Genomic DNA, 15,440 nt, shown 5'->3' with positions numbered 1-15,440 from the left:
AACAAGAAAAAAATTAACTTTAAAGGTCCATAACTCCAAAACTATGGGACCTACCGTAGTCGGATCAAGACTTCATTTAGAAACTAGTATGTGCGCTATCCAAAAATGCATGTTTCAGAATCCTAAGGTACTCACGCATCAATTTTTATAGAGGACGTTTGGCTACGAGCATATAATTTGAAGTACTCACCAACTACCTCTATAAAAATTGTTGAGTACGTGATCTGATGGGACTTGTAGACCACTGTGAAGAGGACATTAACCATATGTTTGAAATGAAACATCCAAAAATTTCCTTTTTTATTGATTTAGCACCATAGGTGTCTTGGATGTTATCTCGGTTTGAACCGAGATAGGGACATCACTGAATGATTTATTCTTATCATCATCAGCATTAGCTTATAAGGTAAAGTTTGCAGTATCTTGCATCCACTTTCCTAATTGGAAACCACTGCGCTATGCAATTCACGCTCAAATTTCGCGACTTTGTCTTGACTGCTGAAAATTAAATTTGTCACATCTTACAGTTGTGCCCTATGTATTGAAGGAAACCGACGCAAGCAGTTTTTTTTTTTTTTTTTTTTTTTAATCAATAAAATGAAACAGGAGAACATTAAGAATACGTACGATGTGAATGTTGCAGTTTCTAGTGTCGAATAAGTTATTCTGCTCATCAGAGGTGATTGTTTCACCACAGACTGATTGAGCATTGCTTACTTGGAAAGTTTGCCCTTTTTAATGTCCACTTTAGCTGTGCATATATAAACTGCAGTACTGAAGAAGTATTGTCAATTATTAAAAAAGAAATACAAATGATTGGGTAAATAGTATACATTACACAAACTACAAAACACTTTTTAAAGAAAATGTTCTTAAATTTTGTGAGAATTAGTTCTTAATTCTCTTCTATTTTTGTATTTCCAGGTTTACGCCATGTAAAGCCTTCAAGCAAGTAATGACCGAAATAAATGATTTAGCGGGCCAACACGAGGTAATAGCGGAAAATTTACAGTCAAACGTTATACGAGAAGTGACAATTCTCGTTAAGGATTTTAAGGATGAAAGGAAAAAGGTAAGAAAGCCATATTTATGTTATAATGGTTTGTGAATTTGTTGCTTTAAAAGTGTAATAAAACTATAAATGCGGCACTTAACGTAAGCATTCAAATAATGAATTCTCAGTTTCGACGCTATGTTTCAGTGACTAATCGTAATCTCCATACATGTTTTAAGTAAATTAAATTACTTGCACAAGTACATATTTTTATCAGTTTCTTCCATTGTAGAGAAAATGTTATGGTTGCAACACAGTGTGATTTGTCTTATTAACCGAAGACCATCAGAACACTAAATTTTAGTAGCAGTGACTCAAGGAACATTCTCTACAATGGAGAAAACTGATAAAATGTTCTATACGAGCAATGTAATTTCTTAATTAAAAAAAAAAAAAAAAAAAAAAAAAACGCATGAAGATTATGACAATTAGTCATTGAATTCTAGCGTCGAATTACCGGTTTGAATGCTGGCGTAAACCCAATGAATCGCTGATTGGAGAAACTTCATCAGTCAACTAACTATATGCCGAAAATGCGTTTACACGCAGTTTTGATTCTTGAAGGATAGCTGCACCGTTTGATTGTGATATGTCAGAAGTCACACTAATAGTTCGTGCAATATCGAGCTGTGCAACAAGTGTTCCTGAGTTGAGAAACGTCACAAATCATTGACTGACAGCATTATTAACTTAATGACGTTTCTCAAATCAGCGATTCAATTGTAACTTCATTATTAATATGCATCATGTTGATTAAGTACTTATAGTGAAGATTCACCATGACTTCTCTTTACCATGCTAGATATAATAAGACTGTGATTTAAAATTATCCACGGAGCAAAGCTAACTCAAATAATGTTCAGTTTGTGAATTATTGGATTTTTCTATTTCATCATGTAAAAATTTACTGGACAATTCTGATTTGGTTTTAATTTGATATTAATGTGAAATTCCAGTATGGATTTTCCATAAAGATTTAATGATTTTGTTCAATACAAACTGAGTACGGTATTGCTTTCTTTTATTATTACACTCATATATAAGCAGTCGCTAATTCTTGATCTCCTTCAAATCAGTACTAGAATGTCCCGTTTCTTGATAATAGTATTTAGATACCTGTGTATGGTGAAGATTTCACTAAAACAATTAGTAGAATAAATCAGCAATGAATTTCTGCTTGATGTTGAATGATAGGTCTATGTTCTTCTTGCTAAAGATAAGCAAAGATAAAACAGTAAACGCGGTGGCTCAGTGGTAGAGCGTTCACCTCCGGTGCTTGGGGTCCCTGGTTCGATCCCAGCTCGCGCCGTGTGGACTTTGTGGTGGACAAACACCGTGCTCGTGGGTTTTCTCGGGGTTCTCCCGTTTCCTCCCACTTTGTTCATTCCACCATTTCACTCATCTCTCATCATCACCGTCTCCTTTAGCCTAACCGGCATAATCGTGGGACGTAAAACTTAAAGATTTCATTTCATTTCATTTCATTGGTTTCTGTGAGGAATTATTTTTCAGTTTCCTTGAAAGGATGTGAAATTTAATGATGTGATTTTTGTAGTTGCTTCAAGTCTAATTTAGTAGTGCTTGCTTTTTCCCGTATTTTTCAAAATGAGACTGCATTACATACCTACAAATTTAATAATACATTAGATTTGATTATTAAATATTAACATGCAAAATTTAATTTTCACGAAGTAAAAGAGAACTCCGTTAATATTCTAAATAACCAAGAGCGACATTAAACAAATAATTAAACGCAAAATCATTATAATGGACTTCAACTCACTTCAAGTTGGAATAATGTGATAACGAAATACATATAATTAATGAATTGAGGAGTTTGATGTAATAAGGGCGTAAGCGCATCAAACGCATTTATAGTTTTTGCCATGCTTGTTTAGCCTCCTGGTAACATTTCAATTCAATATCGGAATAAAATGCTGCATATTACGTTGTTTTATGTAAGAAGAAAAAAAAAACACTACTTAAATTTTCAACATCGTTTTTCTTCAACTGCATGTTTCAGACTTACACCTTTATTGCATCAAACTCCTCACTTTCTCTCTGAGATCTACAAAACTATGTAATTGATCACTTAAGAGGGGATTCGTTTCATTGTCTTAAACCCTAGAAGTACCAAGGGACGGTCAGTTTTGGCCATGCGGTCTTTCTTGTTACGGAATAAAGTGCTTTTAAAGAGCTCTTGATTTTTTGCGTCATTGGTTTGAATTAATACTCACTTTTGGTAGCTTTATATTATATTATCTATCTTATTTTTATATATTGAAAAAAGTAATTCATTTCGTGCAGACTGATTTGAGCTAGTCTTCCCCTCTTGGCACTAGGTCTAATCCATCTTTTTTTTTTTTTTCAGTTTCCTTTTAGTCACTTTTTTTTTTTTTTAATCTTGTCTCTTGTATAAACACTGAGGCTTACAAAACCATTTTCCAGTATTAGTGATATTATTAGATTTTTTTTTAATGATTTTTTCATATATAAGTATATAATACATGAAATGTCATCTATGTAACCATCTACGGTAAATGTAAAGTAGAATATTTCAAAGTTCTTATTAGTTTAGTTTCAAATGTTAACTTTAAAAAACAATGGAACAATCTCTTGAAAACGGCACTGATAAATTTGACCCCCCTTCACTTCCGTCTTACTAATACACGTAGCAGATACGGGCTCCGTACTTCCAGGGTTAACAGTGACGGACTGAATTCAGTGGTTAGTTCTTTGTGAGTACTTTAAGCACAAAAATGCGTTTGCTTGAACGATCCTTATATTTTTAAGATACCTGTTTTTATGTAAGGTAACATTATTTGTAAGCTAATTTTTGAAACGATGTCATTTAATTTGGTATTTATTTTGTATTTTTGTTTCTTTGTACAGCATCTTCAGGAAGGCTCTCGGATGATGTCGAATCTAAACAATCAAATTGCTGCTTTGGATAGGGCTAAGAAGAATTACGAAAAGGCTTTCAAAGAGGCTGAACGGGCATTGGAAAACTATCAGAAGGCTGACGCTGACTTGAACCTGTCGCGGGCGGAGGTTGAGAAACAACGAATGAACATGTCGATTAAGTCACAACAGTGCGAAGATAATAAAAATGAATACGCGAATCAACTACAAAAGACGAATGAATTACAGGTAACTTGGTTTTCATTTCATTAATTAGGTTTAGTTGGGAAGAAACTGGTTAAGTTTAAAACTTCCGAAATTAGTTTTCCGGTAACTTAGTGCTTTTGTCAAATCTTGATCAAAGTGGTACCTATAGGACAACTACCTATAACCCAAAACCAATTTTTCTTTTCTACAGATTGCTACTGGTCGTTTGTGATGTCATTCAAATGTTTAAAAGACTTGAAATTTTGAAGTTCACAAGCCACAAGTTTGACCATGATTTTTGAAAGATTTTTGAATGGCTGAATCAAAGCTGTTAAAAATGGAATGCAAAGAATAAGACGTGTTACATATTCTTTTGAATTTTGGACACAGTGCTAAGTTTGAGACATCTGCCCTTCGAATTGTTGACTTAAAGAAAGTTGAGTTCAGAGCAGTTATTATACAGAAGCAATCCTTGGAAGAAACAGTATTAAAATAAAGCTAATTAAAAATATATTTGTCAACCTTTTATGGCTACTGTTCTAAAAATTGTCAAATCAGTTTTGCGAGGTTATAAACAAAAATGTAATTTCACTGATGTTAATGATTTGTATATAATTTTAAAATGTTATGCTGTGATTCATTGAGAAAGCATGGGTCCAATTCTTTAGTGAAAACGTGGACTTATTTAACTATTCGCACTATATTTACTGATATACAGGGTGTTTGAAAACAGCACCGACAACGTTTGGGAGATGATTCTTGATACCAAGATGAGACAAAAAGTATAGATCAATCTGAGGGCAGAAGTCCGTTATTTCGGAATTATAGGCTGCCGAAAACATGAAAAAATGAATCTTAAAGGTCCATAGCTCCAATACTATGGCACCTACCGTAGTCGGTTCAAGACTTCACTTAAGAACTAATATGTGCGCTACCCAAAAATACATAGTTTGCGGTACTCTCACAATTTTTATAGAGGGAGTTCGGGCATATAATTTGAAGTACTCACCAACCACCTCTGTAAAAATTGTTGCGGAAGTATTGCAGGATTCTGAAACATACATATTTTGATAGGGCACATATCAGTTCCTAAGTGAAGTCTTGACCCGATTACGGTGGGTTTCATAGTATGGGAGCTATGCACCTTTAAATTGAATTTTTTCATGTTTTCGGCAGCCTATCCGGCAGAAATAACGAATTTCTGCACCCAGGTTGGTTTATACTTTTTGTCTTATCTTGGTGTCGGGAATGACCTCCCAAATGTAGGTGTTATTTTCAAAACACTCTGTACATATATATTGAAATTGTAACTTTTGTATTATTATCATCAACTCTCATTTAATAATCATGTGACTGCTTGTATTAACGAAACAAACACTGTAATTGGTAATTTACTTAGAAATTGTCTGAATTTTAAGTACTGTTGGTACATCATAGTGTACAGAACCTTGATTACATTACCAGAACTAAACCTTGATTTGCAAGTACGATTTTGTTAAACAGTAGTAGAATAAATAATGAAAAAATTGAAAGGTTGAAGATACATATGCATCTACGTTCATTCGAATATTATTTTGAGTACGAACTATTTTTTCTTTATTTTTAACCTTGATATGCTATCACCAAGAAGAGAACAAACGTTGACACTGCTAGATTCTGTATTAGAAAACAAATTAATAGTCAATATTTAGTAAATAACATCTCATTCAGAATACCATCACCCGAAGGAAGACAAGTATACTGTGTACAAGTGGTACAAAGCACTTTTGCATTTTTAGAGATAAACAAAGTCCTAGATATTAGGGCTAAAATTCACGTCTATTATTATTTATTATGTTTAAATCTGTTGATAGTACATGATCTCTTTTATACATTGTTTATATTTTAATATTAGACAAACCTAATCCTGATCATTTGAGCTGTTTTAGTTCATCTTAATTTATTTTATATGCCTCTTTTTATACCATGATACTTTACTCTTGGACTTAACGTTGACTACGTACTATACTTAACATTGACTGCTATATTTTGTACTAGTACACACGTAATAGGCATAACTGTATTGATTGTTTCATATTACAGTGCTGTATTTGACTGACACTGTTCTTAGTACGTTGAACGTATAATTAAATTATCATCATCATCATCTAAGGGAAGAGAAAATTCTACTTCCTTGTATTTCTTTTTCCATTCTAAGTGTAAATATACAATTAACTTTGCAAAAAGTAATTAGATATGCTAAAAAAAATTCTAATAATGCTAACAAAGATATTAGTGCTCCAGTTTAATCCATAGATTGACGATCATTAGTAAAGAGACTAATTTTTCGCTTCCATAATAGCTTTACATTTTGATTGTGTTCATAAATTATAATATTAATTTAGTTCCCATTGTTGCATCAATATGTTTCTAATAGGTCTAGATGTTTTAAATCCTTTCTAATTGTTTTCTTTTATGCTTTTCAGTATCAACATTATAACACCTTGATGCCAGATATATTTCATCAGCTACAAGATTTGGACGAGAAACGCATCAAAAACATAAAGAATTTTATTAAACAATCGGCCGAAATCGAAAAGAAGGTGTTCCCCATTATTAGTCAGTGTTTAGATGGTATTATTAGAGCGGCAGATCAAATTAACGAAAAAGAGGTAAGTCGAATTGGATTTTTTTTTCTTAAAATTCCATTTACAACTTCCCCACATTGATTGATTAATGTTCAAATTCTGAAAATGCATTCTGTTAGTTATCACACACATTTTTATAATTTTCCAAATATATGTAAAGATCCAAACCTAAATTTTGTAGCTATAAGTTTCTTGTGTAGTTGCCATCAGTGTTCGAAGTGGAAAAAAAGCAGAGGCGATATGTTTTATTTTGATTTTAGCTGGACATACCGGCTATCTAAATGTTGAAATACAGTGGGGAGCATGTTGCCTAAAAGATTGCATTTCTGTTTACATAATGACTAAAAATCATTGGAGTTTCTCTGTAGTTACGGGAGGAAGGGACATTTAAAGACTTTGATTCCCCGTCAACAACTCTCTGAAAAAAGTAAAAAATAAAAATATCCCTTTATGTTGCATTATAGAGAATTATTCACGAAAATGTCCAAACACTGGGTTTTTATATTAACAATAAGTTCCTGCTGGAAAGCTGCCGGACCCCACAGTCCACGGAGGGGTATTCCAAACTCCCGGAAGATCCGTCCATGCTTAAAACACAACATTCATATGCATTAAGGCAAGAAGATACACACATAAAAAAGAAAGAAACAATTCAATATTGCATATCAAACTATAAACTAGATGAACTTCTTTGAACACGCTTCATTTTAAAAAGAAAAGTTAGGAAAAAGATAACAAAAATGTCAGTGTTGTCAGCTTAAAAATTATTTCTACATAAGAAATATATTTTTACGTGGAAAGCTATTCGTCTATTACTGTGTATAAAAATGGATTTATTTAAGGTATTTATCATTTACCCTGCTCATTGAAAAACCAGAGGCGTTATGACATACCCAGCGGCGCAAATCTGTCTTGAACATTGGGAGAGACGGGTAATACATATAAGCGATGTTCAAAATATTTATGAAGTTGAAAAACGATGCTATGGAGGATCAGGAGAGCAGAGTTGTCTTCAACATTGGGAGGCGGGCAGATTTGAAGCTTATTCTGAGGTAACATCAATTTCATCTCACTTTCCTTTATGACAATCGAACACAAATCGTCACATCTCTCCCAAAAAGCACATTTCAAATCGGATTATTGGGAGGGGACAGTCCCCCAAGTTCCAACATTGGAGGGGACATGTCCCCCTCATCCCCTTTAGGATTTGCGCCAGTGGACATACCACCGCATACTGTCTCACTTCGACCACTGGTTGCCACGAAACCGTATTCCTCTATCTCTCTCTGTACAATAACTAGCACTAATTCCTTTTGTCGTGGTAAAACCTCACAAACGGTTGTAGATACCCGATATATGCCTTCATAACTTCTATCTGCATGTTCATAAAGCACTGGATACAGGATTCGGCTCATAAAGGAACCGTCAAACTATTAAAATATGTCACTGTGTCCTTGTTCATAAGGGATCAGATACGTGTAGGACAGGAAAGAGTTGGACATAATTTTTTAGGAGTTTTATTAAGTTGTCGCAATAGTATTGAGCTTTTGGAGGTCAGAATTAAGAAATACACTGGGGAACGTGGGGCATAACGGGGTAGGGGGGCATAACGGGGTATCGGTATTTTTCGAACTGTAATTTACTGTAATCTAGCGATAAGTATCTAAACAAGTTTCTCAAGGACGAAGGGCTGTCACGCTTGAGTAGCGTTCTTATCAGTCGAAAAGGAACAGTGCTATGTGTCAGTTCTTTGTTTTCGTGCTGTGGCATATAACCATTGGGATTTTTCTTTTGTCAAGATAAGGCAAGTTATTTATTGCACACTTTTAAACTATTGATATGTTGAAAGAATATTTCTTCTGTGTTTGTTGTGTATTTTTGAGGTTTACGGATTGTAGGTTATAACAGAGATACTCATTGATTTAACACTACAGCTCATCTGGGGCAAAACGGGGTGGGGCAAAACGGTATTGTAACCTCCCCATTTTGCCCCATTACCCCATTATGCCCCGTAAGAGTATGGATTGTGTAGTTCACTACCAAGCTTGAAACATTTCTTGTTAATACTGGGATTGCATAAGGTCTTGTTTGCTGTCATCACACATATAAAAGGAAATGAACGATGGAAACTTGGGAGGAAGAAAAGATGAAGGAGGCCATCGAGAGTGTAATACGTGGTGAAATGGGATATTATAAAGTTCCCCGACAGTTCAACGTTTCCCAGACTGTGCTGGAGCGGCTTTGTAACAAGGAACGAGAAAACCTTGGATCTTTCCAGAAACAAATGGGATATTTCAAGCCTGTGTTTACCTATGAACAGGAGTACGAGTTAGTAGATTATTTAGTGAAAATGGAAAGGCGACTTTTTGGTCTAACTGGCAATGAACTGAGAAAATTAGCGTTTTAATTGGCAGAAAGAAACAAAATTCAACAATTCCCTTTCAATAAAGAAGAAAAAAGGTTGGAATTGACTGGTTAAGAGGATTTATTAAGCGTCACCCGGAAATAACACTTCTTAAACCAGAACCTACATTAGGCGCTCGCGCGATGGGGTTATCTATCTTTTATTTCCTCGTCTGAATTTATATATAAGGTTCGAATACGCAGTTTTGTTTAAGTTTTTCATACTCAACTTCAAAATCTGTTTATGTTGATTTGATGTCAGGAAATATTAAGATTTAAGTGACAATAATTCGATGTAATCTGCATAAACTTTGTAGTACAATTCCTAATGATCACATTTTTTCTTTTTCTTAATAGTGCCTAATTCAGAATTACCTTATGCTTTTTGAAGTAATTATCAGCATTTTTTTTTTTTAAAGAGTACTCATCTTTTGTTATATGTGATTATTGAGTCTAATAAATATTTCATAAAATTCAAGTTGTATTGTATAATAGTAATCATATATTGTTGTTTTATAATGATAAGTCTATATTAGAGCTGGATATTATAGATGTAATACTGTACGGGGCAGTATGGGGTAGGGGCATAATGGGGTTGACTGAAATCCAATGTTCCATTATGCCCCACGTAGGGGGCATAATGGGGATAAGAGCCATTTTTGGAATAAGCTAAGCAAAAAGGTCCAAAACAATATTTTTGAAAGGATTTGCTGGTTGAAATATTACAAGAAATTTTCAATGTGTCTACCACAAAAAAATTACTGCAATTGAGATATTGGCTACCAATTTAGAAAAGCAAATATCTTAGCTTCCCCATTATGCCCCACGTTCCCCCTATTGTGAGTTGAAAATAAGATCGTGAAACAATATATGCCTAATTTTGTTTGATGACCTTCTGCCGGTTTTTCGGCAACACCATAAACCCAAAGCTAAAGACTTGTTGTAGTTTCTAGTCAAAACATTGTGACACGTGATTTTTGATAGCCCTCTTTTGTAACTAATTTAACATCATTCATGAAGCCCTATAGAGACCGACATATTAGCCAGACGGCACCAGGTCCGAACTATACAGTGGATGCATTTAAAACCTTCGAGCCAAGGTGTCTCGATTTTTGGCGGGTCGTTAAACATGTATGCGGTCTGGCGTTGTCAGCGTGGTATACGACACCCCTTCTGTTGACCAGTTCTGGTCGTTTCTTTTGAATTGCTAGGTGCACTCGCGCTAATTGCAACAGTACAGGTCCGAGTCTGTCTGCATGGCAGCAGCTTGTGATGCACGATGCCCTTTCAGCCCCACCAAACGCACAGCATAACCTTTCTGGGTGTCAGTATGCTTTACCACAAACTGCGGAGCTTCTCGCTTCGACCTCGATCTTTTTCGCAAGTTATTGTCCACTTCTCATCACATGTGATGCAACTGCTCCAAAATGACTCGAGTTCGTGTCCGTCGGGATTCGCGCGATCCAGTTAATGTTTTAAATCAGATTATGTAGTATCAGGGTGTCTGTCGGTCACGAAAGTCATGAAATCAGAAAACGGTCTTGAAAATCAATTTATTTTCTAAGTAACGAAATTTATCTTTTAATTAATTTATTATTATTATTATTATTATTATTATTATTATTATTTGTATAAATAAGTAGAGACTGGCAAATATTGTACCATAAAACGTCAAAATTCACCGCCAAAGTGTCCATGGTCGGCTTTAGGTGCTACCAAATCGGAAGGAAAGCACACTCCTATCGCATGCATAAAAATTCGGCCATGTTCGCTCTTGAGATTGTCCTTCAGCTGGCATCATGGAGTAGTGGCGATGCGAATCGCATCACATCGCCGAAACCACCTACGCTTCTAACCAGTTTTTTCAACTGTGAGAAGATACCAAGTTTTTATCGCTCCAGGAAACAGCCTTTGAAAGTAGAGATACGACAAAGACAAGTGCTAAAGAATATAGGTACTGTTATTAATTTTTGAGTGTTCCGAAGTTTTATGGTTTGGTAAAGAAAAGATCTCGAAAGTCACAAAATTTCATTTTAGAATTTTAGTAGACTCCCTGAATACCCCGAGATTTTTTTTTTCAAGCCAGCTTTCTCCCCAAATGGTTTAATACTATTTGGCTATGAATGTTTAGGTCATTGGTGATGTCAGGACTGTTTACATACTAGTCTTGCTTGACTTCTGCCAGGATATCATCACCATTTTCTATGATTAGTCGCCCATTACAAGGATCATCTTGCATCAGTAATAAAATTCTAAATTACAAATACGTGTGATTTTTATTAATATTTTAAGATCGTCAGTTACAAGCAAACTTATATTCAGTCTTACTTATTCGCTGATAAAGAAGATTCTTCTCTTATAATGTCTACTCAAATTTTACACTTTAAAAAGCGTGATATACGCTAACCCTATGCTACTGCTCGATAGGAGTATTTTGATGTCTGACACATTGAAATTGCAGGAAGTTAACGGAATCCTATACTGACATCTACTAACAATAGTTAATTAAGAATGAAGCTACGTTCTGTATTTGAGAATGTGACTATTATGACATATGTACCCGTAATTCCAGCTCTGTTTGCAATCAAGTAATTTTTGTCGGGCTATAGTAAATACAAAAAATACAATTCTGTTTCTTTTGCAGGACTCAATGCTTGTGATAGAGAGGTATAAGTCTGGATTCCAACCTCCTGGAGACATTCCGTTCGAGGACCTCAGTGCAATTAAGAATGGGGAAGTCCCGCCGCCATGTAGTGTTGCCATTACAAGTATCAAACCTGAGGCGTTGACGGTGAAAGGGACAATGTCTGCGGGGAAATTGAAGAAGCGAGGAGGGTTGTTCGGAATTTTTAGTTCGAATAAGGTACTGTGGCATGGATAATGTCTTTCAAGATTAATGCGTGCTTGCGTAGCCTTCCATTTCAATAAGTTCTTTTTAATTATTAATAAAAAGATAGGTATTATTATTATTTCTCAGTTATCATTCAAGTGAGCTATATGTAAAAATATTAAGTTGATTGTAAGTAGCATGTGATAGTAATATCTGGCAGCATTTAGTAGAAGCAGTAATTTTTCAGAAGATACATAGTTTAGGATTGAGATTTTTAGTGGCAATGTAGAATTTGATAATTAGAATTTGTTTCAGCACTATAATATACGTATTTAATTTATTTATTTGATCGATTTGTTTTCGTATGTAAGAAGTTTGCATCACGAACTTTAATCTCTTAACTTGAACCACTGGCTAAAATGAATAAAATTTTTAAAAGATCTAAGCAGAAATAATTTTGGTATAGTCATATGGACTTGCCAGATTGTTAGTACACTCAATGTTAAGCAGTGTGAACTGTTGGAAGCGTTTTTTAAAAACAGGTTGACATTCATACTTATTTCTGCGCATTACCGGTATCTTTATCTTAAGCCCTTCACTTATGAGGAATGACGTCCCTCGGCGAACACAGTATCCCGGAAAGGAAGGAAGCGTCCTGGGACTTGTCTACGTATTAGGTACTAGTCTGGCATGTGTCTGGTATGAATGAGAAAATCTCAGGAAAATCTCATTTAGAATAGATAGCCTGAAAAAAACGAGGAATTTGAAGCTTAAAATATATAAAACGATAATCATGCCTGTTGTTCTGTATGGTTGTGAAACATGCAGAGCCGTAGCTAGAGATTTCGGCGCCCGGGGCGAAGTAGAATTCGGCGCCCCCTAACTCATCTTACCAATCATTATATATATACAGTATATACAGGGCCCGATTTAGAGGGGTGCAAAGGTGCACGTGCAACCCCCTTCGTTGTAAATATACAGTATCTAAAATGAGAAGCTACCAGTGAAAATAGCAACACTTTCCGAAACTTTCTTCTATCATGTTTCCGTTTGGGCAGAGCTTTGCAAAAAAAAAAAAAAAAAAAAAAAAAAAAAAAAAAAAAAAAAAAATCGATTTTCTAAACCTTGAAGGGAAAATATTCACCAAGCAAAACAATATAACATTTCTCAAGTAGGGAAGAAAACAGAAACCACGAGGAGACAACATTTTTTCCTGCATAACACTTGCGACCCTCTTTAAAATACTCCCCCGTTCTATGGATCAGTTCTCAGAGGTAAAGAATATTGTCGTCTGTCACTTTGAAGAGTTTCAGTGTGATTGGTTATTTTGGTAGATATTGGCATAGGCGCCGACTTTGGGGGCAGAACACTTTTGGCCCCTTCAATATTTAAAGGTAGGGTCATCACCCCACCACCACCCCCAATATAATCCAGTCGAGGAAAAATTAACAAAGAGAAGCAAGAATTTCTGTCGTAAACTTTGTCGTGCCTTTAATTCAATATTAGGAACAGTCTTCTTATTCGATAGAAAACATCATTTTCAAAACTGTGTTTAATAGATCACTGAAGCTTCAACCAACACTCTGGCAGCACTGATATGAAAAGTGAAGATCAATGTGGTGCGTAAACTTCCAGTGAAGTTCCCAAATTTTGAACTTGAATTTGTTTTAATGCCTTGAGGCAAATTTGACTTACGTCGTGAATTTCCCAGCGGAGCGAATGCAGCGGAAAGAGGTCCGAGGGGGGAGGGGAGAAGGGGCCTTCATCAAGCAGTTGATATAAAACGACTGAATATAATGATATATTTATTCATTGTTTGGCCCCCCCAATATTTTCTTCAAGTCGGCGCCTATGGATGTTGGTGCACTCCCCCTCAGACGATCCTGGACCGGCCCTGTATATATATAAGAAAAGAAGCTTTTGTTGTTATTAATCTTCTTAGAAGACCATTGCAACAACCAAAAACGATCATTATGTATTCTTTTTCAAACAAGAGCTGTTTTCAAGAGTGTTATTTTGGACTTTTTGGTAAACTTGACAAAACTACCTTTAGTTGTATACAGATTCACTAGGAAAACAGTTATGGAATGTTACTACTATTTACAACGTTTCATACTATCGATAAGAAATGAAATTTCAATATATTAAAAACTATGTGTTTTTAAATTGTTCGAAATGGGTGATAGTATTAATTTCCAGTAATAATTGTAAAATTTTTAATTTTATTCTGTATGTGACCACATCAATAGTATTTTAATCTCGATCTTTTTACGGTAAGAAATATTTTGTGAAATGAAAATTCAGGAGCCTTCTTTGTAAATTTCTAAATATTGATCGATGGAGGTGAAGAATATGTTCAATGTTTGTAATTAAAATCTAAAATATACTTTGGCTACTGAAATGTCTGAAATTATAGTAATTACTTAATTTCTTAATGAACGAAAGTTCTGAATTTAAGGTATTTATTATTAATTAATATATTAGAATACACTAACACGTACATACATAAAGAGTGTGTGTACTTATGTTTTGTATGTATGTAGATAGATAAAAACATCACACAACTAGACACTTATGCACAAAATAATATGCTGGCGATGCAAAAAAATTGATGAAAAAATGACCTCAATAAATACCTCCAAATTGGAAACATTTGATATGTCAATGGAATTTAAAAATAAATCATTGGTAGTGATAAGTGTCTGAAAAAGTCGAATTTCGTTTGGCTAAGTTCTGACCCCTTAATCCCCTATTCTACAACTGCTTGAAGTTCGAAAATGTTATTGTTCCCCTTGTTTACCTTTATTTTTAATTTTCCCGCGCAAACAGCAGCGTGAATGTGTATCTTCACTCTTCTCACTTTCATACCTTCATTCTCACCATCGCACAGTGGGGCCACACCATGCAATTCTTAGCAAAAACTCGAAAATTAAGTAAAAGATTGACTCGATATAATTTGTTATAATGAAACCTTAATAGTGTACACATAAGATAGTGTGCAGGAAAAGAAGTGATAGCAGTTTACAATGAACTCATGGGACGTGTAAATTTGGTTATCCGCTGAAGCCGGAGAGGCGCTGCTTAGTGACAGAAGATAGGAAATTGACTTTGAATGCGACTGTTCCTCCATAGCATGTAGATATTCAGTGGCTGGTGAAAATGGTGACACGGCCGATATGTATGTATCGTTTTGTATATTTAGAATGTTGATGTGATGTGTAGTCAATAATCATATTTCAAATGATGCTAATATCATTATCACATCACTATGATAATCCCCTACTTAATATCATATTAGGAAAATACTGTGGTACTGAAAGCATATAAACAATCTATGGACCATAAGATAGATCAATATTAAAAATGGTGTTTATCAATTCAGTATTGTGTTTTTTGTGATACGTGTCCAGAAGTGACA

General features: G+C 34.8%; 1 protein-coding gene across 3 annotated transcripts in view; it reads left to right on the top strand.

The window, feature by feature from the left end:
• The window catches only part of Cip4 (formin-binding protein 1-like Cip4), a 278,849-nt gene that overhangs the window by 224,634 nt on the left and 38,775 nt on the right, over positions 1-15,440 (top strand). For all 3 annotated transcript variants that reach the window (XM_081764189.1, XM_081764188.1, XM_081764187.1), the window contains exons 4-7: positions 925-1,072; positions 3,947-4,204; positions 6,628-6,813; positions 11,837-12,055. In XM_081764189.1, the coding sequence (XP_081620315.1) occupies positions 925-1,072; positions 3,947-4,204; positions 6,628-6,813; positions 11,837-12,055 (811 nt within the window). The remainder of the gene's footprint in view (positions 1-924; positions 1,073-3,946; positions 4,205-6,627; positions 6,814-11,836; positions 12,056-15,440) is intronic.

Source organism: Thermobia domestica, chromosome 7 (assembly GCF_964235325.1).
Source record: "Thermobia domestica chromosome 7, izTheDome1.hap1.1, whole genome shotgun sequence".
In the NCBI taxonomy this organism is placed as follows: Eukaryota; Metazoa; Arthropoda; class Insecta; order Zygentoma; family Lepismatidae; genus Thermobia; species Thermobia domestica.
This window is presented reverse-complemented; position numbering and strand designations above follow the sequence as displayed.